The 27,564-nt window shown below is 37.2% G+C and overlaps 2 protein-coding genes across 5 annotated transcripts; both read left to right on the forward strand.

Moving 5' to 3' along the window:
* Window positions 1-3,217: 3,217 nt before the first annotated feature.
* On the forward strand, window positions 3,218-5,303 carry LOC127962563 (liver-expressed antimicrobial peptide 2-like). The gene is made up of 3 exons (XM_052562178.1): window positions 3,218-3,742; window positions 4,053-4,222; window positions 4,318-5,303. The coding sequence occupies exons 1-3, from the start codon at window positions 3,674-3,676 to the stop codon at window positions 4,355-4,357; spliced, it is 279 nt and encodes a 92-aa protein (XP_052418138.1). The 5' UTR covers window positions 3,218-3,673; the 3' UTR covers window positions 4,358-5,303.
* Window positions 5,304-5,759: 456 nt separating this feature from the next.
* Window positions 5,760-27,516, forward strand: LOC127962557 (phosphorylase b kinase regulatory subunit alpha, skeletal muscle isoform). 4 transcript variants are annotated; one of them, XM_052562170.1, is made up of 34 exons: window positions 5,760-6,835; window positions 7,913-8,048; window positions 10,078-10,314; window positions 10,495-10,653; window positions 11,117-11,164; window positions 11,961-12,129; window positions 14,167-14,249; window positions 14,364-14,444; window positions 15,057-15,155; window positions 15,260-15,406; window positions 15,511-15,564; window positions 15,663-15,785; window positions 16,110-16,205; window positions 16,303-16,410; window positions 16,526-16,604; window positions 16,710-16,844; window positions 17,011-17,120; window positions 17,304-17,448; window positions 17,552-17,630; window positions 17,735-17,898; window positions 18,683-18,853; window positions 19,150-19,238; window positions 19,329-19,474; window positions 19,560-19,713; window positions 19,883-19,962; window positions 20,053-20,131; window positions 24,699-24,828; window positions 24,914-25,015; window positions 25,108-25,223; window positions 25,738-25,782; window positions 26,447-26,608; window positions 26,743-26,796; window positions 26,893-27,093; window positions 27,191-27,516. In XM_052562170.1, the coding sequence occupies exons 5-34, from the start codon at window positions 11,132-11,134 to the stop codon at window positions 27,362-27,364; spliced, it is 3,408 nt and encodes a 1,135-aa protein (XP_052418130.1). In that variant the 5' UTR covers window positions 5,760-6,835; window positions 7,913-8,048; window positions 10,078-10,314; window positions 10,495-10,653; window positions 11,117-11,131; the 3' UTR covers window positions 27,365-27,516. The 4 variants fall into 4 exon arrangements, 2 of the variants coding, with proteins under 2 accessions (XP_052418130.1, XP_052418129.1); XM_052562169.1 differs by lacking the exons at window positions 5,760-6,835; window positions 10,078-10,314 and adding an exon at window positions 7,571-7,699; XR_008154600.1 differs by lacking the exons at window positions 5,760-6,835; window positions 10,078-10,314; window positions 26,743-26,796; window positions 26,893-27,093; window positions 27,191-27,516 and adding exons at window positions 7,571-7,699; window positions 25,368-25,406 and having other exon boundaries at window positions 26,447-26,537.
* Window positions 27,517-27,564: the final 48 nt, after the last annotated feature.

Genomic DNA, 27,564 nt, shown 5'->3' on the forward strand with positions numbered 1-27,564 from the left:
TCTGCAGGAATTCTGGTCTGAACTGGCTTCTTTGATGTTATAGAGGTGGTGTAAATGTGGGTGAAAGGGCATTCAGAATCTTATGCAAAAGTGTTTAGCCTCTCTGCAATATCAGGACAAGATGTTGATGTACTGGAGGAATGTTTTGAACAATGTCTTAATGCTATAATGCCTACAAAATTGTGTACCAAAAAACACATTTACACAAATGCAGAATACTAGCAACGTTTGCTCTGTGTGGCGTTTTGGACCTGAAATGTACACGTTTTACGTTTTAACCCGAGAAGGAAATAAGAAATCAATGCAGCAGCTCAACAGCGCCACACAGCGTCTCAATTGTAGAACTGACAATCACAATCACGGACACGGAAACCGTGACGGAGGTGACAGTAACCGAGGTGGCCGATCAGATAAAGGCTTGAAGACGTTACAGAAACTTAAAAGGTTGTGAACGGTCCTCAACAAGTTGAGCAGGTAGAAGTCATTAGCCAAAACCTGTTAATATAGAGCAGCTCTTACTGTTTACAGTTCACCCAAAAATACACATCCTGTCATCTCCATGTTATTCCAAACACTTTGAAAAGTGCGATCAGAAATATGGATTATGGTCTGTGGACTTTATAGAGAAGGTCTGGGATCTCAAGCTAGAAATAAAGGAAACCATACTATAGTGTCTTACAACAAAACATCACTTAAATTTCCCATAAGAACGGAAAAGTCAAAAGTCTCTATGCCATTCCATTTGTCCCAAAAAGCTGACTTCTCTGTACAGTGCATGTATGTCTACTGTTTTTTTCTGTTTGTTTTTGTCTGCTTGTGTCGTCCTACTTGATGTGCATTTAGATTAGTTTTACTTCTTTTAACACATTTTACAGATTATAATAACAAGGTTTCTAAAACTTAGAGACATTTTTCTTTCTGCTCTGTAAACTTGAATCTAAAGAGGTTTAATCTTCATACTTTGTCATAATATATATATATATTTTTAAACAAACATTGTTTTTTTTGGCACAAACATATGGCATAACCTTTGGAAATAGTATTCCATAAATGAAAGAAACAAGATGGCATAAACAAAGAACATACACATCATCATTTATTAATTTATCTTTACAATTGCAAAATAATTGTAGACATGGACAAATGCACAAACATTAAACTCCTTTTTGGCACAAATGAAACCTCATATGTCTAAGTCTGTGTATTATTGAATATTCTGCTTTGCGATGAGGCCAATTTAAGATTTATCTACTCTTAAAAAAACCTTATTGTTCATTTTATGTTGGTCAGAAGGTCTGTCTAACCTTTATATAAACTTGATGTGATTAATTAGAGATGATGTGACTGACCTTCCAATTTTTCTGTCACAGAGGAGCAGAGAAGTTAGAACTGAATTACATGAGTCACAGTTCAACTCCTTTTCTACAGATGCACAGACGTATGTACAGGTAGACTATATTTTATAAAGCGAATAAAACGGGATGAATCTGCCGAGGCCCTTTTCTCCTCTTTGGCAACTGATAATTGTTTCACTTCCCAGCGGGATGATGTACTTTGTCTGAAATCTTTTGACTAAGTGCCAAAACTGACAAACATGCCAAACAGGGACAGCGATCACAGTCCTTGACCTGGGAGCACTGAAGGAACACCTCAATGAATTGTCTTCATTTGATATAGATGGTTAGTATAATGGATATATACAGTAGTTCTTCCCCTGCAGCTGAATTCCTCAAAAGTTTTCTTAAGGTTACTGATGGAAGAAATGTAGTCTCTTATCTTTTTCAAATGATAGGATGTCCCAGTATTGCTCCATAATCTGTTGTTCAGTTCACAGAATTATCTCCACAAAACCCTCAGGGTTTGTTCATTGAATCTATGTAAAGTGAATTCATTTGCATTTTAAACTGCTAGTTTGTGTGATACTAACAGTGACCTGAGAGGAGTCACGTCTGTGCAGGTAGAGCTAGATACAGATCGTGTACTGATCATTATAAACACATGATTGGTGGTTTTCTGTTCATTAATGCTGATTACTGAAGTCTGCTAAATGTTTCAAAGGTTATTTTTGTCAAGCTAGATTTACATTTCAAATGCTGCAACTTGCAATATGTTTTCAGTGACATGAATCACACACCTTGTGTCACAAGTTTGACTACACAAGTAATGTCTTAGCCAGGATTTCTGGCTTTGTGAATAAAAAAATAATTCAGATTTATTAACTATACACTGCTGTTCAAAGTTTGGGGTTAGTAAGACTTCATCAGAAATGTATTTGGTGTTTTACTTTTATGTAATAATATGAATATTTATTTATTTATTTTATTATTCAGCATTACTATCCAGCAACGTCTGTTTGTTGTTTTTCTCCCCCTTGTATCATAAACATAAATATAAATAAACAATGTAAAATAAATTATTTGAAACATTATTTATATGATTTATAAATTTATATATATATTTAATTAAGAAAACTGTTGCACTGCTTCATATTTTTGTGAAAAGCATGGTAAATTTTTTTTAGGATTCTTTGATGAACACAAAGCTAAAAAAAAAAGTAATTTACTTGAAATATAAAACTTTTGTAACATTTATAAATGTTTTTACTGTCACCCTTGATTAATTTAACATGTCATTTCTGAATAAAAGTATAAATTATTTAAAAACCAAAAATGTTTGAACAAAGTGTAAACACCTCAAGCATAAAGAAGAAAAGCAAGTTGTAAAAGTGTAGTAGTCAGGAGCCCAGTATGCTGAGCTTGACCTCAATAAACACTTAACCAATATAGATTTAGATGCAACCTTGATCATGTTTGCGTCTCGCTCAAGAAGGAACTCACAGAACTTAGAAAATTCCAACCTTGAGCTCTATCACAATATTATGAGCAATACAGGGAGCATGCTAGAAATATGTAAAACAAGGCCACCAGCTTATGAAACAGTGCTGGGTATTATGTACATGCCAATCCCAAGATGATAAGCAGCACCATTTCCAGTAAACACCATGAGTCAGTGCGGAACCTTTGTGATGAGCTGGATCAGTGGTTCGACTCATGTCTGCCATTTTTGCAGCAACTTTTTTTTCCATTGTGTTTTTTGTCCATTTGTTATTCCTCATTAAAACACAGCAGATCCTCTAATCATCACTGTTCTTTTTCAAGGCCCCTGCGCATGTATATATGATAAAAGGGAGACAGAAGAATTATGTGAAATGAACTTTGAAGAAACAGGGTGGCCTTAGAATCGTATATCATCTCAACTACACATTTAAACCTGTTTTTATATTTGTAAATACCACTGCATAGCTGTCTAAAATGTACAGTTCAATAAACTCTGGTAAAACATCACTGAACTCTAAAATGCTGACAAGCACATGTCCAAAATATGACTGATTTTTGTTCTTGTCCCTCATTCCTCTTGTTCTTTCTTATCCCTTGCTTCTCTCAACTCTGGCTGCATTCTCACCCAGAGCCCCGGAGGACAGCTTATCCAGATCACAAACATTAAGCAAACATGTGCCACATCTGATAATGAAAAAGCAGAGAGACAGATGCAGAGAAAGAGAAAGAGAGAGAGAGAAAGGGATGAGGGAGAGTCTCTCTTCTGCTGACTGGAGGGTATATAAGACAGTACATCGTCTCTGTGGTCAGTGTTACTGAAACATTTCTCATCCAGCATGCAGGATCACAATCACAGAGGGGCTCTTCTCGCCTGCTGCCTGGTGTGTTTGGTGCTTGTCCAGCAGGTAATTATGATAACTTTTCATTTTCTTATTTTTAATAATTAAAAAAAGGTATTTGTTCACAGCTCTGTAAACGGTTGACTTTTGATATTTATGTTATTGTGTTCACTTGGAATTAAGAAAAATACTCTAGATGACCTAAAATATTACGATAGTAAATTATATTAAGTATTATAATTTTTATATTATTGCTTTTTTTATATTATATTTATGACTAATACTCAAAGCATAACATAAACTATGAAGAAACAGTTATAGAATTTGATCTCTTTTATGAAACAGATCTAGCGTTTTATTAGAGTGTGTGTTTCAGGTGACCTGCAGTCCTGTGCCAAAGTCGGACACACCTTCAACCTCTGTGCAGGAAGTTCAGAGGTCACTGAAGAGAACAGCTCGAACGACCCCGTTATGGAGGATCATGGGTACTAAACCTCACGGCGCCTACTGCCAGAACAACTATGAGTGCTCGACAGCAATATGCAGGTGAATGTTTTTCTGTCCTGCTAACAATACTTTCAAATATATTTTTAAAACAAGAACTGTAAGAACCGATTCTCAAGTTTCCGTCTGTTCCACAGGAAAGGCCACTGTTCCTACAGCCAACCAATTCACTCCTAAAATGAAGACTCCTACCTTCTCTGATCTGACGTTTCGACACCATCATGCATGACGAGAGCTTGATTCAGTGAGCAACAGGAGGCAACCGAATGTGCAATGCAGTTAATCATCACTTAGACATAAAGTATAAGCCACAAATGAGGCAATAGGTAATGTTTTGCAAGATTATGCTTATATAAGGTACATAACATGTGAACTCTTTTCTTTTGAGAGAGAACATAAACCTCATAATCCACAATGGTATTGTTATATACAAGAAGCATTATGAGTGGGATTTTCAATAGACATATTTAAGGTGGTGCTGGGAAGGTGATAACAGTTGTTGGGGCCAGTTTCCCCAAAGCAAATGAAGTCCAGTCCCTGTCCTGGATGTCCACAGAGCAGAGTATAGCCTTTGGCACTAATAGCTCATCTCATCTTCAAACATAGAAACTGGTCTTCTGTATTAGATCATGTTACGTGTAAGCTATATATGCAAGCATAGGCAAACGCATCCTCTAGTGCCTTAGCTCAACCCGAATGTTGTTGAACCAAAGATAGTCTGGAGAAAAAGGGACAGAGAAAGTGCAAAGGTTGCCATTATTGATTGTGCCTAGATTTTATTAACCATTTGCCTCCATCCTTTGCCTTTATCTGTTTGCTCACATTTGTTTTATTACATTTTAGACTTATTTACCTGTCACTATTTATGTTGTTGAGCGTCTCCACCTCATCTAATAGATCAGGATTTACAAGCATCGTTTCAGTATGGGACTACTTATTTATTGTATTTTTTCTTTTCATTTTGTATGACTCATCTGTTCATTTAAAGGTCATTTACGTATCTGACTATGTAAGTCTTTAAGATTTATATGTTATATTTACTGTACTGTAACTTTATATGTGCATGCCTTATATGAGTGAACTTTAGTGTTCTGAAATAAAAAATGTTCGGAAAAAAAGAAAACAGCTTTTATGTCATGAACCATTTATTGCACTTACAGTTTACTGCAGTTCCAGGAAAAAAAAAAAAAAACGTAATTCTATAGTGCATTTAAAAATGTTAACATTTGTGAATTTAGCCTGAATAGTTGGATGTCAATCACTGTTATAAATTTGTCATGCAAGCCTCGGTGGTGTCATCAGGGTTTCTGAGAGACACATGCAGCACACAGCAGTCATTTGGCTGATATGGTAGACCTCAAAGAGGTTAGCCAAGCATGTGCAGTGCAGACCAGGGACTAAAGTTCAGAGACACATAAATCAGATTCTAAGAAGACAACAAACACAACAAAAGTAAAAGTTTCTTCTTTTTCTGGGATTTAGTCATTGACGATTTTGTTGCCAGACAGATGGATCAAGAGATATTAAGATCACGACACATGAAGTCATATGGTGAGGTATGTAAGATTTTGAGCAGCAGCTCAACACTCAGTCTCGGTGTGCTGTTCACACACAGTCTGAGTGACAAAGTAATCTGGATTTCACCGAACCCAAGTAAGTGATCGATGTCATTTCTCCTGACTGGTGTAAATACTAAACACTAGTAGATGACCCATACCTCATGAAGAGCAGTGAAAATAAACCTCTTTCTACACTGTAAAAAAATCTTTGTAATTTTAAAGACTGTAAAAATGTCACAGCAAAAACTGTTAATTGGCTAATGTTAAATTTCCTTATCTGCAGAGGTAGAGTTTGTTGCAATTTATGTTGTTAAATGAATATTTATTGCATAATTTTAGTGTCATGAGTTACCATGATGGTGTTTTATGTTTGTGTGTATGGCATTGTGTACCTTATTCATGTATTTACTTACGTTTGTGGAAATGTGATGGACTTTGATTTGCCATATGGCTTTCTTTTTACCATTTTCATGATGATGTTTAATAAAAAATCAGACTCAATCAGAATGAGCTTTATTGCCAGGTGTGTTTACACATACGAGGAATTTGTTTTCGTGATAGAAACTCTGCAGTACAACAGAATGACAGCGACAGAACATAAAACACATAATAAAAGAATACAAAAAATACAAAAAGTAGGTAAGGAATGACAATATACAAATTGACAATTGTAGGCAGGTATTTTACAAAAAGCAGTTATTTATGTACAGGTATATATGTGCAAAATTTAAGTGCACAAGGTGTGTAAGGTGGTTTGTTTTGACAGTTTTAAACTGAAAAGTGATCATATAAATATAATATAAATTTTGCTCTCTCTTTTTTAAAACCACATCTGCATACTTTTTTATGTAAAAAGGCAAGGATTTAAAAAAATGAATCATCTTAAACATCCCAATGGGATTATAACTTTTCAGAAATGAGTTTAGGTTTACACAACAAACTAACAAGCCAAGATTAGCTGTGGATACTGATCACCTTACAGAACTAGAGCTGAGATGGAGGTGTGTGACATTCTGAGATGATGATGGATGGAGCAGACAGAACAAAATCAAAACAGCCTAATTATTCTTGAAACTCAGAGGATACAAGATGAGATGTAAGTAAACAAAGAAATGAACAAATAAACTATTCCTTCAAGTAGATTTAAAAAGCTTTCTCAGACACGTTAAGATGTGACTATACTGCCACTAAGTGGACATGTACGAGACACACATCCTTGTGATTTTACTGATGTTAAAAAGTACATAAAAAGTATTTTGTGCAAAACCAGTTCATAGTGCGTTTTTTTTTCAAAACAAGAAAACTATGACAAAGAATTAGACATAGGTCTACTGATGATTTACAAAGTGTGCTTACTGCTACAATCATAATAGCAAGAAAATAACCAATTAAGGAGATTATTTAAAACATAAATTGTCAGTGGGATGATTCATTCAAATGAATTAACAAGGGAATTAACAATGGATTTTAATTGCTTTATATAGAATTTGTTTTCTTTCTTGCATCAGATAAATTATTAAACATAATTTTTAAACTTTAAATCTGTTTGTGAATTTTTAACTCTCGTTCTTAAACGGTATAATAAAAAAAGCCAAATATTTATTTTTGTTTGTCCAAATATCAGTAGACAGCCTACTCATGTCAATGCAAAAGAAATATGGATACACGGATGCAGATGACGTAAGGAACTATTTTAACAAGATGTGTATTATTATTACTATTATTTGTTTTTTAGTTTAAAGTTTTTACGACCTTACTCCATCACAGTAAGCTTTTTATGAATAGTTAATAAACGGTTTTCCTTAAAAAAAAAAAAAAAAAAAAAGTTTGTCGCTATGTCGCAGTTGGCTCACTGATGTTATTTTGAAAAGTAGGAAGATCCTCCCAGCAGACTGTAACATAATCGCGAGTGTGTACGAGTAATTTACTTTCCTTCCGGAATTTGCCTTTACGTGATCAGGTTTGTTTATATTCACGGAATCTATCCGAGCTTTGTCGGAAAAAAGCATTTATTGTAAACACTGCGAGAGAGAGAGAGAGAAAGAGAGAGACTGCATGTCACAGTGTTTGGTCATGCAGCGCGAGCGTTTCTAAACAACCGTCTGACAACTTGGTTTCATGTTCGTCCAGCTGCTCACCTCCTTTTTTTAATATTCATATTGGTTTATTGCAGGAGGATGTTGGCGGTTTTTGAAGCATAAAGATTTTTCGCAAACTTGCTAAGACCTAAAATGAGGAGTCGCAGCAATTCTGGAGTTAAACTTGACAACTACGCGCGGATAGTTCATCATACTATTCTGCGTCACCAAGTGAGTGTCTGCACTTCACACGGACTCCTTTCAGCTGTTGAAGCTTCACTAAAGCACGTCTTCATTCTTTATATGTAGATATTTTTGATCTGGCATAGTTCTTGAATTTGTATTCGTGCAGAGAAAAGAGTAGTGCAGTTTAGTGTTTAACGCTGTGTTAAAAACTTACTATTTTTATGTATAAAATATCAAGTCTACACGTGTATGCTAATGAGGGGCAGAGATTAAAAATTTTTTTAATTACTAATCTATCTTAATTTATTTCATTATAGGGCTGGTTTCACAGACAGGGCTTAGAGTAAACCAGTATTAGGCCGTAGTTCAATCAGGACATTTAAGTCATTTTTTATTGATATATATAAACGTGGTTTGGGGGGAAATATTACTTCTCTGCATCTTTTGAGACAAAACTAAATTTTAATATCAGTCTGCAAATTTATTTCAGTTGAAACAGCTCAGATTTGCATTTTGGTCTGGGACTAGGCATAAGCCTAGTCTGTGAAACCAGGGGTTAGTGTGTTTTAGTATTTACGATTTAATTCTAGATTTATTTCAAGTATTTGACTTAAAGGGATAGTTCTCCCAATAATCAAAATTATGTCATTAATGACTCACCCTCATGTCGTTCCAAACCCATAGGACCTAAATATTTTAGATTTAGTCCGAGAGCTCTCAGTCCCTCCATTGAAACTGTGTGTACGGTATACTGTCCATGTCCAGAAAGGTAAGAAAAATATCATCAAAGTAGTCCATGTGACATCAGAGGGTCAGTTCGATTATTTTGAAGCATCGAAAATAAATTTTGGTCCAAAAATAGCAAAAACGACTACTTTTTTCAGCACTGTCTTCTCTTCCGTGTCTGTTGTGAGAGAGAGTTCAAAACAAAGCAGTTTGTGATATCCGTTTCGCGAACGAATCATTAGATGTAACCGGATCTTTTTGAACCAGTTCACCAAATTGAACTGAATCGTTTGGAACAGTTCGCATCTCCAATACGCATTAATCCACAAATGACTTAAGCTGTTAACTTTTTTAATGTGGCTGACACTCCCTCTGAGTTCAAACAAACCAATATCCCGGAGTAATTCATTTACTCAAACAGTACACTGACTGAACTGCTGTGAAGAGAGAACTGAAGATGAACACCGAGCAGAACCAGATCACGAACAAAAGACTGACTCGTTTACGAGTCAAGAACCGGTTGCATCGGTTTTCGGATCACCAGTAGTTATTCACCAGTAGAAGACAATGCTGAATAAAGTCATAGTTTTTGCTATTTTTGGACCAAAATGTATTTTCGATGCTTCAACAAATTCTAACTGACCCTCTGATGTCACATGGACTACTTTGATGATGTTTTTCTTACCTTTCTGGACATGGACAGTAGACCGTACACACAGCTTCAATGAAGGGACTGAGAGCTCTCGGACTAAATCTTAAATACCTTAAACTGTGTTCTGAAGATGAACGGAGGTCTCATGGGTTTGGAACAACATGAGGGTGAGTTTTAGATTTTTGATTATTGGGTGAACTATCCCTTTAAGTAAAAAACATGTTCCATGTTTTTATGTGGATAAAATAATGTACCTTCACAAGGGAAAACTGCCCATGAAAATAAATTCAAATGTAAGTTTTTACACAGGAGTATACAGTACTATTTAAAAAGTATCCTATGCTCACCAGTGTATTAAGTTGATGAAAACTACAATGAAACAAGTGATATTTAGAAATATTATTACAATTTATATATATATAAGTTTGGACACACCTTCTCATTCAAAGAGTTTTCTTTATTTTCATGACTATGAAAATTGTAGATTCACACTAAAGGCATCAAAACTATGAATTAACACATGTGGACTTATATATGGAATTATATACCAAACAAAAAAGTGTGAAACAACTGAAAATATGTCATATTGTAGGTTCTTCAAAGTAGCCACCTTTTGCTTTGATTACTGCTTTGCACACTCTTGGCATTCTCTTGATGAGCTTCAAGAGGTAGTCACCTGAAATGGTCTTCCAACAGTCTTGAAGGAGTTCCCCGAGAGATGCTTAGCACTTGTTGGCCCTTTTGACTTCTGTCTGCGGTCCAGCTCACCCCTAAACCATCTCGATTGGGTTCAGGTCCGGTGACTGTGGAGGCCAGGTCATCTGGCGCAGCACCCCATCACTCTCCTTCTTGGTCAAATAGCCCTTGATGCCTTCAGTGTGACTCTACAATTTTCATAGTCATGAAAATAAAGAAAACTCTTTGAATGAGAAGGTGTGTCCAAACTTTTGGTCTGTACTATATATATATATATATATACAGTATGTATACAGTTATAGTATGTATGTGTGTTTGTGTTTATGTGGTAAAAGCAATGTTTGCATATTTATTATACATATAGTGCAGTACCTGTAGCACTGGATATTTTTAACTAGCTGTATTGATAACTTGTAGGACCCAGTGACAGGTCTGTTACCAGCAAGTAAAGAGCAGCCTGATGCCTGGGTGAGGGACAATGTCTACAGCATCCTGTCTGTCTGGGCTCTCGGCTTGGCTTACAGGAAGAACGCAGACCGCGATGAAGACAAGGCTAAAGCCTATGAGCTTGAGCAGGTACAAAATGGGATTTATAATATTTTTGGCAGTGTGTTGGTATTGATTCTGTTGTTACCTGAATGAACTGAGTGAGTTCTCGTATTAATCCAGTACAGCTTTTATGATATTTGTTCAGTAACAACGTCTGTTCATGAGAAAAACATATTATACATAATCCTACTAATTATGGTCTGCTGGATGAATATTTGTGATCACATGAGCATGTGTGGCAAATGTTGTTTTATTTGAATGATCTTACATTAAAAGCATACCAAAATACTCACCACTTTAGGGTATTATTTACTTCCAAAGAATGCATGTATGCGTCAGTGAAGTCTGTCTCTTTACAGTTGCGCTGAAGTGTCTTGCTACTCTTGCCTGTGCTATTAAATAGGAGCTGAAAGGTCACAGTAGAGCATGTGTCCAAGTGTTGTTTTTGGAGGCATTCTGTGTGTCTTGATCTATTTTTTTCTTCTTTCAGAGTGTGGTGAAGTTAATGAGGGGAATTCTTCAGTGCATCATGCGACAGGTACTGCCCACCATTAACCCTCAGCCTTCAGACTATACGCTTAACAAATAAAAAAGAGACAGTAGTAGTAAGAGATAAAACAGCTAGTCTAGTCTGTACATTGCAAAACATGCATTTATAGCACCTTCCTTTTTTCAGTTGCATTTTATTTCCCAATCTGCCTGTAATTTAGGCCATAAAACAGTAAACATGCATACATACACTACCCTTCTGAAGTCTATTTCAAATAATGTTTTTTTTATTATTATTAAAGAATACTGAAAAAAATATATATCTATACGTAAATATATGTAAATATACTTTCCACAAAAATATTATACAGCTAACTGTTTTTAACATTGACAATTAGAAATGTTTCTGGCGCACCAAATCTGCATCATTTCAAGAATCATGTGAAACTGAAGAGTGGAGTAATGGTGCTGCAAAATTAGCTTTGCCATCACTGAAATAAACTACATTTGAAAATATATTAAATTATAAAATGTTTATTTTAAATTATAGTACTATTTTACAGTTTTACAGTTTGTACTGTATTTTTTTCGATCAAAGTAATATACAGCCTTGGTGAACATATCACATTTTCCAGAAAAAGCAAAACCTTACATACCCCAAACTTTTGAACTGTACTGTACATGATGTCCACACAAATATACAAATGTGCGTACATAGTTATGCTATCTGTCAGTCTCATACGCACCCACTTCAGTTGTGTCACTTTGTCTATTACATATTGTCTGAAGTGTTCTTTTGTGCTCTAAAGTGCTCTCTCTCATCCTCTTACATTTTATCAATGCAGCTGGACAAAGTGGAGAAGTTCAAATACAGTAAGAGCACTTTGGACAGCCTCCACGGCAAGTACAACTCTAAGACCTGTGCCGCTGTGGTGGGGGACAAGGAGTGGGGGCATCTCCAGCTCGACGCTACCTCAGTCTATCTCCTCTTCCTGGCTCAGATGACTGCCTCAGGTACTCCAGGTCTCACTTTAGAGCTCACCTCTTAGGGGCACTCACATCTTCCTCTAAAAGTGTTCTTCTTAGGCTTGCACAAGTATTATTTATCGAATAAATAATAAAGATTATATAGACTTTGATCAACAGACATACGTGGAACCCATCACAAAAGGTAAACTGAGGCTCAAACTTGCTTGCTCGATACATGAGAACAAGTATATGGAGCCAAAAGAGTCTCAATAAAGATAAATGCACACACTACATTCACATATGCACACATAGGATTCATACATGCACACACATAATTCATAAATACACACACAGGATACACAAATGTGCACAAAATTCACAAATGCACACACAAAATTTAAAAAGCACAGAAGATTCAGAAATGCACACACAATTCAGAAATGCAAACAACATTTACAAATGCACTCAAGATTCACAAATGCACAGGACAAGATTCAGAAATGTATTTCTGATGCACACACACATATATATTGATTTACAAACTGCTTGTGGTCTGTGAAATTCACTGCATTTCACAAATGCCTTTTTTTAAACAGGGAATGATCTGCAACCAATCAGATATCTCCCTTGTTTGAGCCAATCACAAAAATGCACCCCACATGGGGGATTGTTTACTTATAAGCCAATCAGCGAACGACTCACAGTCCTCAGCGAACGATTCACTTTCCTCAATCAGCGAACGACTCACTTTCCTCAGCGAACGATTCACTTTCCTCACGCAGCGAACGACTCACTTACCTCACGCAGCCGGTGACTCACTTTGCGCAGCCGGACACCCACTTTGCGCAGCAGGTGACTCACTTTCCGCATCCGGAGAGTCACTTTCCTCTTGCAGCGAACGACTCCCTTTCCTCAGCGAACGATTCACTTTTCTCACCCAGCGAAGTTGAGCGAACGATTCCCTTTCCTCACGCAGCCGGTGACTCACTTTGCCCAGCCGGAGAGTCACTTCCTCTCGCAGCGGACCACTGACTCTCTCTTCATGTAGGGACCGAATATTATAATTAAAGTGACTTCTATATTGCATCCAAAAGAATATTTAGATATATTTAAATATTAAAAAAGGTGTAAAAAAAATTTTTTTTTACTTTCATTAAAATATTTCAATAAAATGAAATAATTGCCTATTGCAAATTTATGAATCCATGGTTAACTTTTTTTCTGCAGTCACAGTCTGGGCTATATGTATTGAGACATTTTTACATTTATATTTTGTAAAAAATAATAAAAAATTAACCTGAATTGTAATCTAAACATCTGTATTTTCATACAATTTCATAAATAAGTAGGCTATAATATGTCGCACCACAAGCATATCTCGCTGTGTGAACGTGTTCATGTGATTGGCTTATAAGTAAACAACCACGTGGAGTGCATTCTTGTGATTGGCTAAAAGAAGGGAGATATCTGATTGGTTGCTGATCATTCCATGCATTTGAGTTTTGAGCCAAGTCAGAGGAGTCTCAAAATTCACACACAAATGCAGTGATTTTCACAGACCGCAAGCAGTTTGTAAATCAAGATATATGTGTGTGTGCATCAGAAATACATTTCTGAATCTTGTTCTGTGCATTTGTGAATCTTGAGTGCATTTGTAAATGTTGTTTGCATTTCTGAATTTTGTGTGTATTTCTGAATTTTGTATGCATTTCTGAATCTTCTGTGCTTTTTAAATTTTGTGTGTGCATTTGTAAATTTTGTGCACATTTGTGTATCCTGTGTGTGTATTTATGAATCCTGTGTGTGCATATGTGAATGTAGTGTGTGCATTTATCTTTATTGAGACTCTTTTGGCTCCATACACGTAAGCACAATGCAATCGAATTAATCCACTCGATTCGCATGGATTACTTTTTGGATTACCGTAATCAAACAGATTGACAGACAGATGACAGAATTTTTATTTATGAGTTACTTGTATTGCTAATTCTGTCAACGTTTTGTTATGATTGTACAGCACCTAAACTAATCATGTCTAACTAACATCCCACATATCCTTTGCCTTGTCTTGTGTCCTTCTAGGGCTGCACATTGTGTACACTCAGGACGAAGTGGATGTGGTCCAAAATCTGCTGTTTTATATTGAATCTGCATACAAAGTGGCTGTAAGTCACTTAGTATGGATCACATAGACCTTATATATTTGTGTGTTTTAGTCATTTTAGTCTGTAATTGACACTCTGTGTCCCTAACTGGCATTTTCTGCTATGATTATTCAGGACTATGGGATGTGGGAGAGAGGAGACAAAACCAATCAGGGGATCCCCGAGCTTAATGCCAGCTCAATCGGGATGGCCAAAGTGAGTTTAATGAAACAAAATAGACAAAAGAAATGTCATTCTCTTTCTCTCACACTCACACACTTCTACTTAATGTAGTCAGTCCTCTTCTGAGCAGCTGTGAATTCTCAGAATGGCATGATGGGGAGGGGGTGTTCATGCCGTGCACTCGTGAACAACGCATATTAATGTGACCCAATGTAACCTCAACAAGGCCTTTCTGGTATTAATGTTACTTCCTGGCTTTCCCTGCCATCTTGTGTCATCTCTGTTTGTTCCTATTGTGACACTTTGTACAGAGGAGAAAGGTTCTAGTTGTTCTTCCTTGGTTCTAGAAATCTGAGTACCATTCTAAGATCAGGGAACTAGCCCTTAATCTTGAATTAATACAATGTACTGGTTTGAATTGAGAAAATCTGAAAAAATGTAATTGTGGCAGCCTCAGTTATGTTAACACTGAACATAAGAGTAAAGGTCATCTCTGGCAGAGGATGTTATGCCTAATTTGTCGTCTGTGCCCCTGGATTTCAGTGCACACTGGATGAATATTGGCTTTGTTGTGACTGTTCAATTGAGATTCTTGCCAGGACAGAATACTGTAACAGCCCCTGAATGGACCCTTTGTAACTGCAGGCAGCGCTCGAAGCCCTAGATGACTTGAATCTATTTGGGGCCAAAGGGGGACCTGACTCTGTGGTTCATATCTTAGCAGACGATATCCAGCACTGCCAGGTGAGGCTATGGAGGTTATAGTGCTCAGAATTTTCCTATGCATGTGTTTCATCACCAGTTGACTTGATAAAAAAATATTAAAATGATTACCATCTCCACTCAAGTCCATTCTGAGCTCCATCTTGCCCAGAGCTTCAACATCTAAAGAGGTGGATGCTGGCCTCCTGTCCATCATTTCATATCCAGCTTTTGCTGTGGAAGACATGGAGTTAGTCAATATCACTAAGGAGGAAATTATCTCCAAGCTTCAGGTTAGGATTTGATCTCAGACACGAGGTACTTGTTTATTAACAGCTGTCTGTCTCTCACTGTAGGATGGGGTATATTTGTCCCTTGCATCTCTTTTTGTCTGTAGGGAAGATATGGCTGTTGTCGTTTCCTTCGAGATGGTCACAAAACTCCTAAAGAGGTCAGTACATCACACAGTATTTAACAAATAGACAAACTGTATCTAATAAACTAAATTATTCTTTTTAATTGGAATTTACTTTGTTTTTCTCCCAATAGGACCCCAACAGGCTGTACTATGAATCTGCTGAGCTGAAACTTTTTGAAAACATTGAATGTGAGTGGCCACTTTTCTGGACCTACCTGATCTTGGACGGCATCTTTATCAACAGTCCAGAGCAGGTAATTTCATCCAGACCTTTTAGCCAGTTTGGAAATATGGGTGATGAGATGTTTTCCTTGCAAACCAATTACAATATGTTTTGCATTATGTTGTTTATTTGATTTGCTTCAACATGTGGCTTAAGATACTAATATCACAAAATATACAGATTTTGGGCAGATTTCACAGAAAATGGTCTTGTGTATGATAGACATTAAACTCTAATTCCATCCAGTCTAGAGATTTCAGCAAAGATAAAGCTTGAGAGAGACTTTCTAGTGGCTGAAAATAAGTTTGTGCTGCAGATGCAGGCAGGTTGAATTTCCACATTTCTGTCCTCTCAGGTTCAGGAGTATCGGGATGCTCTGGAAGGGATCATGATCAAACATAAAGATGGAATATGGCTGCTGCCTGAACTCTATAGTGTTCCTCCAGATAAGGTGAGAGATTCCTAAATAACCAATTAAACTGATCATTATTCTTTAAAATCTGAATAGCAATGAAGTATCATTGGATTAACGTTTGAAATGATTTCAGGTGGATGAAGAGTATGTTAATCCACACACAGTGGAGAGGATCCCAATGGGAAAGTGCCCTCTGAAGTGGGGCCAGTCCCTATATGTCCTGGGCAATCTTTTAGCAGAGGTGAGAAGTTATAGGTCATGTATTTGCTATATGTCTTGTTTGAAAGCTTTGTACCAAGTTATATTTGTGAAAGTATGTTAAACACCTCAAAATGCTCTTTTTCTTACCATTTCAGGGTTTTTTGGCTCCTGGAGAGATAGACCCTTTAAACCGCAGGTTCTCTACCATCCCTAAACCAGATGTTGTTGTACAAGGTGTGTTTTATTTAAAACATTTTTTTTACGACTTACACTTGATTCCACGTTATGTATTGCATGTTTGAAATTTACCCTGATGTGTTTGCATTATGTTCTGACAAGTATCCATCCTTGCTGAGAATGAGGATATTAAGGCACTCCTGAAGAAGAATGGGATTTATGTGGAGACAGTGGCAGACATCCACCCACTCAGAGTGCAACCATCTCGAGTTCTCAGCCATATTTATGCTAGACTAGGTAGGAAATGGTACACCATAAGGTCTCAGTTGACACTAGTATGAAAAAATGCAAAACATGCTATTTTTTTTTACTTTTCTTTAAACTCAATGCTGATAAATTATTTATTTTTTTTCAGAAAAAAAATGTAATTAGTTTATATTGTGTGTGTTTATGTTTCTCTAAGGGCGTAATGAGAGACTGGGGCTGACCGGCAGACCTTACCGTAGGATTGGTGTGTTAGGAACCTCCAAGCTTTACATCATCCGCAACACCATCTTTAGCTTCACACCTCAGGTTCTTCATAATGTGCTGAAATAGGCATTTTGAGGCTTTTGCTGAGGCAGAAAGCCAGAGAAAAATGATCACAGTTTTTTAAATATATGCTAAATGCCCAATGTTTTTCATATTCTCAGTCTTTACATTATTTGTCTTCACATTATTCGTCCTAATTTCTCTGTTTGTGTTACTTCCCTGTAGTTCATAGATCATCAGCAGTTCTATCTGGCTCTTGACAACAAGATGATCGTGGAAATGTTGCGGACTGACCTGTCCTACCTCTCCTCTCGCTGGAGGATGACCGGTCGTCCTACTGTCACCTTTCCCATTTCCCAGACCATGCTTAGTGAGTGAAAACAGGCACCTCCGATAATGTGGAGTCATCTCAATAAATGTTAAATGTGAGGTGTGAAGTTCTTTCCTCAGTTTTTTTGTATGTTACTTCTTAGACCATGAACACACAGACTTGGACCCTGCTGTGCTGGCTACACTTAAGAAACTACAGGATGGGTACTTTGGAGGGGCAAGGTAAGACAATCAGGCTATAAATAAATGTAATGTCATCAACAATACAACAATACATTTTCAAGGACCGTCTCCACTTACTTGCTTGATGCTCTCAATTTTGCTAGGATCCAGACCGGCAAGTTATCTGAGTTCCTGACCACGTCTTGTTGCGCTCATCTGAGCTTCCTCGATAGTGGTAAGACACGCTCCAATAGGGGCTGTTATGAAGATGATGATGTTGAGGACGACAACTTTAGAGGTGCTGTGCATGACCTGAGCTTCAATGATGGTAAGGGGAAATAATATCCTAATGAAGAGTTTTTGTTTGATGATGACTTCTGAATTGGTCAAATACTGATGCTGGTCATTTTGGAGATGAAGTTCTTGATGTAGGTTTGTGATATAAATAGCACACATTGATAAATTCTTCATTTTTTGTGTTTGATATTATATTAGTTATTAGGAATCATTTGCATTTTCCTTTTTTCACGCATTTAATTTTAATTTTTAGGTACATTTTTTGTGTAAAAGTTCCCAAATTGTATGTATTTTGATCTCTTTGAATCCAGTCTTTATGGATACCTTGTAACTAAATGATTTAAACAGGTTGCATAATGAAGAATTATCTGCAGGAAACATTTAAACATCCCTGACTATTCTGTTTTTTTCTCTGCCATCATTGCAAGTTGTGTTATCCTTGTGATCTTTTTTTATTTATTTATTTATTTTTTTGATCATTTGCAATGATCACTTGCAGTGTGAAAACAGCATTATGTTGCTCAAAATGTATGCATTTCTTCTGCCTTTTAATCAAGGGTCTATGGCATTTCTGGTGAGAAATGAAATGGAGGATTGATTCGAAATGAACAGTCTGGTTTATCAAGCTTGAATTATTCTCTAAGGAATGCATTTACACTTGACTGTAGGCTGTAATGTCACAAAAGCACTTTAGTTTGCTGCATTGCAAAAAATGTTCCTTGAATGTCATGCTGTTTATTGTCGCCTCCAGTCCAACAAACTCTTTTTCTCATGTCTTTTTTTTCAAATCCTGACTCCTAACCCTTTTCTCTCAGATACAGATGATCTAGCACAATACCTAGACCAGCTGTTGACTTCAGCAGTGCCTCAGCGGGGGTTCAGAGACGAGGCACAGGCAAAAGGAGTGAGTGGCTTCAAGGCTGCAGCCTCTAAGACGTGTGAGATGGTGTCTCTCATGAACAAAGCCAAGGAGCTCCAAATCCACAGTAAGCTGAACCAATATCAACCAATACCGTGCTCAAACTGAAATCATACTTGTTGAGGCCTAATATATATTTAGGGATGCAACAACTAGTCTTTAATGGAATTGATCTACAATGTATTGCAAAATTGATTAGCTTTGTCTTTTTGCTTGTATATCACTGCTGTAGTAAAGATGCAAGCATGAGAGGATGTTACATTAAAATAGTGTAAAAGATTAACTGTATAGTTTTATGTGAAGAGTGCTTTTGCAAATTAGCAGTTCAAGATACCTGATGCTTTTTTTCTTGTCTGTTTTCAGATGTGAACATGTATCTTCCCAATAAACTTTTCCACTCCCCTCAGCCTGTGTTTAATCTAAAAGATTTCCAAGGACAACATACAAGTCATGTGTGTATATGCACAAACACACAAAGGATCTTTTAAAACTGCAAAACTGAGATGACAAAAACCTTTTTAATGTTTCATTGATCTCTGTAGAGTCCCGAGGTGCTTGTGTCCTCTGAGTGTAACCTGCCTCGGGACACTCATGGTGACATTGACTACAGTGGATTAGTCCAGGTGTTTAAAGATACCCAGAGCCTTCATGACCAGGCAGACATCCTCTACATCCTTTTCAAAGACAAGTAAGTCCAATGCCATATTTAAATCAAAGTTATAAGAGTTGTCTGTACTTTTTTTTTGTATTCAGTCTAATGTGTGTTCTCACAGGGGAATGGACTGGGACACTCAGCTGCATGGGAAAGTCATCACTGTCGAGAGTTTGCTGCTGGAGCTCTATGAGAAGGCTGGAGATCTGCGTTGCTGGGATCTCATCCGTATGATTTCAGGCATGCTCCGCAAGAAAGTGGAGGAACTGGACTGGGTAAAGATCTAAATGCAAGCTTGTGGAAAAGAAACTATAACATCGGCTGATATTTGCATTCCACTTATCCCAGAAATGTTACATATGCTCTTTTTGTTAGATTGGCACAGGATGTGTTGTATATCATTCATGAATTGTTCTGTATTTTGCCTGATGGTCATGTTTGTAGGCCTGCTCAGATTTGCTGGCTCATCAAAAGCACTTGACAGTGGGTTTACCTCCGGAGCCCAGAGAGAAGACCATTACTGCGTGAGTTTTCATAGTCATTCACAGTGCAGATGACACCAAAATGCTGTACTATGTTGTTAGCATGTGAGTGATCTGGATGTTTCTCTGCAGGCCTTTGCCACCTGACGAACTGGCCTTACTTATTGATCAAGCCAGCGAGAACAACATTACTGTTGCCATCCTCACACAGGTTACTTGAAAACATACAATGGTTTTACAATACTGTTCAAAAGTTTGGGGTCAGTAAAATATACTTTTAACAAATTAAGGATGTGTTACATTGATCAGAAGTGACAGTAAAGACATTTATGTTCTTACGAAAGATTTCTAGTTAATCGAAATGCATTCAAAAACACACAAAAAAATCTTAACAACCCTAAACTTATGAACAGTACTTTCTGAAAATTATTTGACCAAGCACACACAGAATCTGTAAACTTATTGAGACTAATATGTTCATACGGATGGTGCACAGACTCATCAAATTAGCCAAAATATTTCATAAACGTCTCAAATTCTATAAAGCTTTCTATTAAATTCTGTATGTACTGCTTCCATTCAGGCCTTGCTTATAAAACGTTTAGGCACTGTATTTTATGGCACAAGTCTCGCTATTAAAGGGTTAGTTCACCCAAATAGCAAAATTAGGTCAATGGAGCTCTCAGTCCCTCCATTGAAGCTGTTTGAACGGTATACTGTCCATCTCCAGACAGGTAAGAAAAACATAATCAAAGTAGTCCATGTGACATCAGAGGGTGAGTTAGAATATTTTGAAGCATCGAAAACACATTTTGATCCAAAAATAGCAAAAACTACGACTTTATTCAGCTTTGTCTTCTCTTCCGTGTCTGTCAGGGCCGCGGGAAGTAATTTTGAACAGGGGGTGCTGTGAATTATTATTATTTTTTTTAAAAAAAACCTATGAGCCTATAGGCCTATTTAAAATACATTTTAAAAATATATACATTGAGATTTACTACTTTATTGTCATATACACTTCAGTGCACAGCCAGCCAGGGTCTGAAACACACAGACATCAGTTCTCAGATACGCGCAATGCGCTATTAATCTGAAGCAGAAGCAGAATCAGAAATAATAGTTTAAATAATAGTTTAATAATCGAAAAAAACGAAATAATTACTTTCATTACAATTTCAGATAGCCTATACATACATGCAACTCATTTAGATACAACAAATAATATTACAACAAAATATAATATTAATCAAACTTCACAATAACGCTAAAACAATGCAATCGATTTGGTCAGCTGGCTTGAGTCACTGCACGTTTATGTCACACGCAACTCTATTAACTCCAAAATCTTTTTACGCACACCACAAGGAAATAATCTCTGACTATTTAAGCAATTTGTTTATTGAACAGTTCTCCACATCCATTACGCAAAGAAAACACGCACAGTATAAAGCTTTCTGTCTCCATCTCCAACCTTTTTACACAAACCACAAGGAATCTCCGACTATTTAATAGGGCTGGGTAAAAAAATAGATTTTTCGATTAATCGTTTTTTAAAATGTGGTCGATTCAAAATCGATTCTCAAAGGCCATGAATTGATTTTTTTTCCATATTTATTTCCGCAGACATTGAACGTAAGATTAGCGTTAATCTAATTACAAATCTTCTCCACTATATGTCACCCTCTTATGTGCCTTGTGCGATGTTACCAACGAACCTATCATTCATTCATTCAGTTTAAAGCAGTGGTTCCATTTTCTGCAATGTGCGTCCGGTCATGCTCCCGTTCGCGTCTTACAGACTGCATCTTAAAGCTTCTTATACTTTCTGCGTCCTCGAGTCCGCTATGGACCGCTATGCAGGCTTGATGTAAACATCGCCATCGGAGAGTGTGTACCGAGTCTGAGCAGACAACCGCGCGGACAGGTGCGCGTGGTCAGTTGTCTTCAAAAGCACAATTGCACATGTTCAGGCAGTGTGAATAATCCCATTGCCAATCGATCCAATCGGGCCGGGCTCAGGCTTGTGCAGTAAATGAGCGTTCATGTAATGTTTCGATTAGCGCGAGAAAGATGCGAAAATGTATGCTGAGTAGTTGAAACGGAGGCTAGCTTCTGACGATTACGTTTTGGTAGCACCAGCAACTAAAGCAAAGTCTGAGGTTTGGAAAAGTTTTGACCTTGTTTATAATGAGAATAATAAGTGAATAATGACGCACCATCAGTGAGCGCAGGAGCGCGCTGAAGCCATCTACAGTGGATTCAATCATTTTTCTCCACAAAAACACTTAGGCCTTACCTAATCTTGGTGAGTAAATGTTTTTCAAATAATAACTAAATATTACTTGAGTCTTAAATGCATAATGTAGACAGAGTAGGCTATATAAGCTAATGTTGGCATTATTATTTTATTATGTCAGCTGCTATGGCGAAGCAAATCCGGCAGAGCCTTTATCTTAATTCATTTCGTTATTGCCAAATACCCATCTTAATTTATAATTTATCTTAATTAAATTTTTTAAGAAAGACTTGTTTTTATTGGTGCGTTGGCCTATTTATATGCTAAATTAGCCTATACCTTAGGGCTATTTATAGAGTGCTGAGATGTTACGATGTTACAGAGGACTTATTTTATTTCTTTGTTCAAACTTCCAAGTGGCCTATTACGTTAGTCATGTATAAATTATGTTAAACTATGTATAAATGACTCATTCCTGACAAAAGGCAAAAGAGCTGTGTGCTGCATACATTTGAATAATGTCGGGTTGTAAATGGGTTCGGGCTTTTAAAAAGCTGTCAATCAAAATGTACGTGTCGGGCTCGGGACATATCGGGCTTAACTTTTAAGGCCCGATTACAGCTCTAATAGAAAATCGAATCGAAAATCGAAATCGAATCGAGAATCGAAATAGAATCGATTTGAGAGCTTGTGAATCGAAATCGAATCGATCTGGAACATCTGAATCGATACCCAGCCCTACTATTTAAACGTTATTTAACAGTTCTCCACAACCATTACACAAAGAACACACGAACGAAATAATACTCTCCATCTCCATCCCCACCACCTTAAAAAAATACTATAATGTACTACTTACAATTGCTTGGCTAGTCAAAGCTGATCCCACACTTGTTGCCAAAAAAATAAATGTTACAAGCGCGTTCCAAATATTTTAATAGGCCTACTTTTTTTTTAATCTCCCTCTCGTCACTAGGGGGTGCTGCAGCACCCCCAGCACCCCCACTTCCCGCGGCCATGGTGTCTGTTGTGAGAGAGTTCATAACAAAGCAGTTTGTGATATCCGGTTTGCGAACGAATCATTCGATGTAACCGGATCTTTTTGAACCAGTTCACCAAATCATACTGAATAGTTTAAAACTGTTCGCGTCTCCAATACACATTAATCCACAAATGACTTAAGCTGTTAACTTTTTTAATGTGGCTGACCCTCCCTCTGAGTTAAAACAAACCGAGGAATTCATTGACTCAAACAGTACACTGACTGAACTGCTGTGAAAAGAGAACTGAAGATGAACACTGAGCAGAGCCAGTTTCAATGGAGGGACTGAGAGCTCTCGGACTAAATCTAAAATATCTTAAACTGTGTTCCAAAGATAAACGGAGGTCTTACGGGTTTGGAACAACATGAGGGTAAGTTATTAATAGCACTATTCGGACGGGACTAGTTTTCTAAACTACGTTTGAGGTTCGATTCGTACCACCTGACGTCTGTGATTTTCATGTACCAATTCGGACGGGACTAGTATCTCCGTGTTTATTACAGAGGTGGGAGGGTCTGATTTGTGCATCTGGGCGTCACAGAGATCACTCGCTCTGTATGCGTGCATTGCATTCATTCAGAATGATTGCCATTAGTATTATTACACAATAAATACTAAATGGCTAGTATAGCAAAAACCATTTTAATGTGTGGTTCCTTTAGTTTAACTTGTTTTCCTTTTTTTTTTATTAAATGTAATTAAAACATTATGTAACTGAGTACATAAATGAAAGTGAGTAATCTTACCTGATGCTGATATTACAATAGCCGGTATTAACAGTTATTAACATCTTGCTCTTGATTTTATTATTTTTTTTATTCTTATTTATTTGCTGCTAAGCAAATATATCAAACATCCGCACGGTAAGATCATCTACGGTAATTCACGTTGGCCAAAACACACATGGAAACGTGTTGTGAAATAAAATATCACCGGCAATCACAGACATTCGCATTCGGACCGGATTAGTTTTCTCAGAGGATCACTGAGTTTGCTGAAAAATGGTAGGTAATTTGCTCTGGAATTATCACAGAGGTTGTGTGAGAAAAACACAGACGTGGCAGATTCGGACGGGATTAAAATCACCAAGTACGTCTGTGAAACGCAGATTTCTCTAATGACCCCCTGTAAAACTAGTCCCGTCCGAAAAGGGCTAATGACATAATTTTGCTATTTGGGTGAACTAACACTTTAACAAACCATTAACTATGACTTTTTCCTCAAACCCCGAATTTGCTGCTTATTATTAGTTAGTAAGACATTTGTTAAGTTTAGGAACGGGGTAGGATTAGGGATGTAGAATATGGTCATGCAGAATATGTGCTTTATAAGTACTAACAAACAGCCAATATGTTAATAATAGGCATGCTAATAAGCAACTAGTTATTAATGAGAATCGGTCTTATACTAAAGTAGTATCAAATGTCTTTTGATCTTTTAATTTGTGTGAGATCATTTTTGTTTTTGTTTATAAGTGTTTGTTTTTGTGCATGCATTAGGAGATCATAGTGTATCTAGCAATGATCATCAGAACACAGCCCAGTTTGTTCAGTGAGATGTTTCGGCTGAGGATTGGCCTCATCATTCAAGTTATGGCAACTGAGCTGGCCCATTCTCTGAACTGCTCAGGTACTGCATTTATCATTCATGAATTCATAGAGCATTTTAGAATGTGCTTTTCATTTCTAAGCAAAATAATATGTGTGTGTCAAAGGTGAGGAGGCAACTGAGAGTCTGATGAAACTGAGTCCCTCCGAGTTGAAGAATCTTCTCCACCACATTTTGAGTGGCAAAGAATTTGGTGTTGAAAGAAGTGGTGAGTATATATAAAAAATGTAAGTTTAGCATTGATAGCTAATATTCTATAATTGGTTTGGTTGTCTGGATGTGTGCATGCTTGCTGTTCAGTTCGTTCAGTTGAGCCGGGCACCAGTCCTGTTATCTCCATCCACGAGGTCGGCAATGTTGGTGCTACCAAGAGTGAGCGTGCAGGCATCAGCAAACTGAAGAGTGACATGAAGATGGTAGGTGACCGCACATCCAGACTACAGAGACAAAAACATACAGAGGGCAGATTTTACAAAGGCACAATTAAATTAAGTTGTGTGAACATTATAGCGAGCATATATGTCACGACTCTGTGTTTAATAGTTTTTAAATATTTTCAGCTAGAAGAACTATGACTGTCATGGTCGATCCAAAGTAAGGTGATGTGTCTAATGAGCTGGGACTCAGTCTCATGTAAGGGTCTAATCTTAAATTAACTTTAGAAACTCAACTCAAAGTGAAGATACAAACTGACATTAGTTGCTTAATTTGGCAGTTAATTATCGCAATGCTGTGGGAGGAAATCCTTGGTACATCTGAAGTTTGAATCTGTCTTTTACATAAAGGGGAATATAAAGGTTTCATGGGGTCAGAAGGTGCATGCCAATGTGTTTAATTCCACAGGTGATGGAAATATAATATAATTTTTTGTCCTGTAGGAAGTTCATAAAACTGACCACCCCCATTGGTGTCTGTCTTTTCCCTTTGTAGACATTTTTTGGTCAATCCTTCGATGCTGAGCATGTGGAGTCAGGGGTAAGCTGTGATAAACTAAAACTAATAACAGCTGTGATAAACTAATAAAAGGCAGACTAGTAAGTAGATAAATTTACCTGTTCAGCATTGAAAAGGAAAACCTATCGACTTGCTACTAGTCAGCCTTTTATTAGTCCACACATCCTCTGTGTTTATAGTTGCACCCTTACAAACTATTGTATTTAGGTTTCAATATTTATAAACCTGAACATAACTTTTGGGTTAGCCTACAAAAATACATAATCTCTGTACACATTCTTTGGCCAAGAAACATAAAGTTATTATAATAAACTAGATGCTCCACTTTCCCACCACATTTCTGTAATGATGTTCCCATATACCAGGATGTTACTTCTTAACTATATTATTAAATCAAGTCAAACTTGGTGTCAGTAAACACCAGAATGAAGTCACATACCTTCCCAGTCACCCCTTTTTTTTTTTTTTTTTTTTTAAACAGATATACATTTTCTTCATGTCTTGAGTAGTGTTCAATACTTGAATTACAAGTTCTGAAGCCAAAGGGGTGTCCAACTTGTAATTTAGTTATTAAATCAACAGCTGTTTTTATTCGTTGCCTAATAGACATAATGTTGTTGTTTGTATGTCTTACTACCAAGCATTTTCACAGATTGTTGACCTGTGTTAATAATGTGACTTACAGATGTACCGGATGCCTTCAATTGATGAATTCGACAGCTCAATGAGTGTTGATGCGTCTCGGGACAGTCGGCAGGGCCAGTGGCTGCGCAGAAGAAGGCTTGATGGTGCGCTCAACAGAGTTCCTGTAGGCTTCTTTCAAAAAGTCTGGAGGATTCTGCAGAAGGTTGGAAGAATTTTAAAGAGGACATTGTTATGCTAATAACATTAAATAGACTGTAAAATTCATAGTATACATTTTTTTATGTAGAAGAGTACACTACTATTAATTTATTTTTTTGTTCGTGTTTTTGCTCATAGTGTCACGGCCTGTCAATAGAAGGCTATGTTCTCCCATCTTCTACTACAAGAGAGGTTTAGGACGATTAAAAGTGTCTTAAAAATCATTTCACCAGTTCCTCTCATTGCTTTCTGTGGCACTGACTGTAATTCTTCTCTCCCTCTCTCCAGATGACCCCGGGAGAGATAAAGTTTGCAGTACATGTGGAAAGGGTGCTGAACCGTGTCCCCCAGCCTGAATATAGGCAGCTACTGGTCGAAGGCATCCTAGTGCTTACAATGCTGGCTGAAGTGGACATTCAAAGCGTAGGCAGTATCATCCACGTAGAGAAGATTGTTCACATTGCCAATGACATGTTCTACAAGGACCAGGTATGGGCATTTATCTCAAATGTTTTCAGTAACATGATTTCCCTTGGTATTTATTATCATCAAATGTCAATTAATTTCCTTTCTCTTGCTGCTGCAGAAGGATCTTGGTGCAGAGGACAGTATTTTAGAGAAGGATCCCTCTACGGGCATCTGCCGCCTCCTGTGTGACACTGCACCCAGCGGTCGCTTTGGCACCATGACTTACCTCACTAAAGCTGTGGCTACCTACGTCCAGGACTTCCTGCCTAGTGGCGCCTGTGCTGTACAGTGATATCATAAAGTTTTTAAATAGTATAGTTTTTACTGTACAGGGGAAGAGACCACTATTTTAGAGCAGTTTTTAGGGGTTCGTGTGAGTTTGAGTGTGAAAGCAAAATCTGTAACCGTTTTAAACCAGAATAAATGAACTTGATGTTGACCACATGCACATGATATAGGTTTTCCATTGACCTTCGTCAGGGTAGCTACATA

The sequence above is a fragment of the Carassius gibelio genome, chromosome B7 (assembly GCF_023724105.1).
Source record: "Carassius gibelio isolate Cgi1373 ecotype wild population from Czech Republic chromosome B7, carGib1.2-hapl.c, whole genome shotgun sequence".
In the NCBI taxonomy this organism is placed as follows: Eukaryota; Metazoa; Chordata; class Actinopteri; order Cypriniformes; family Cyprinidae; genus Carassius; species Carassius gibelio.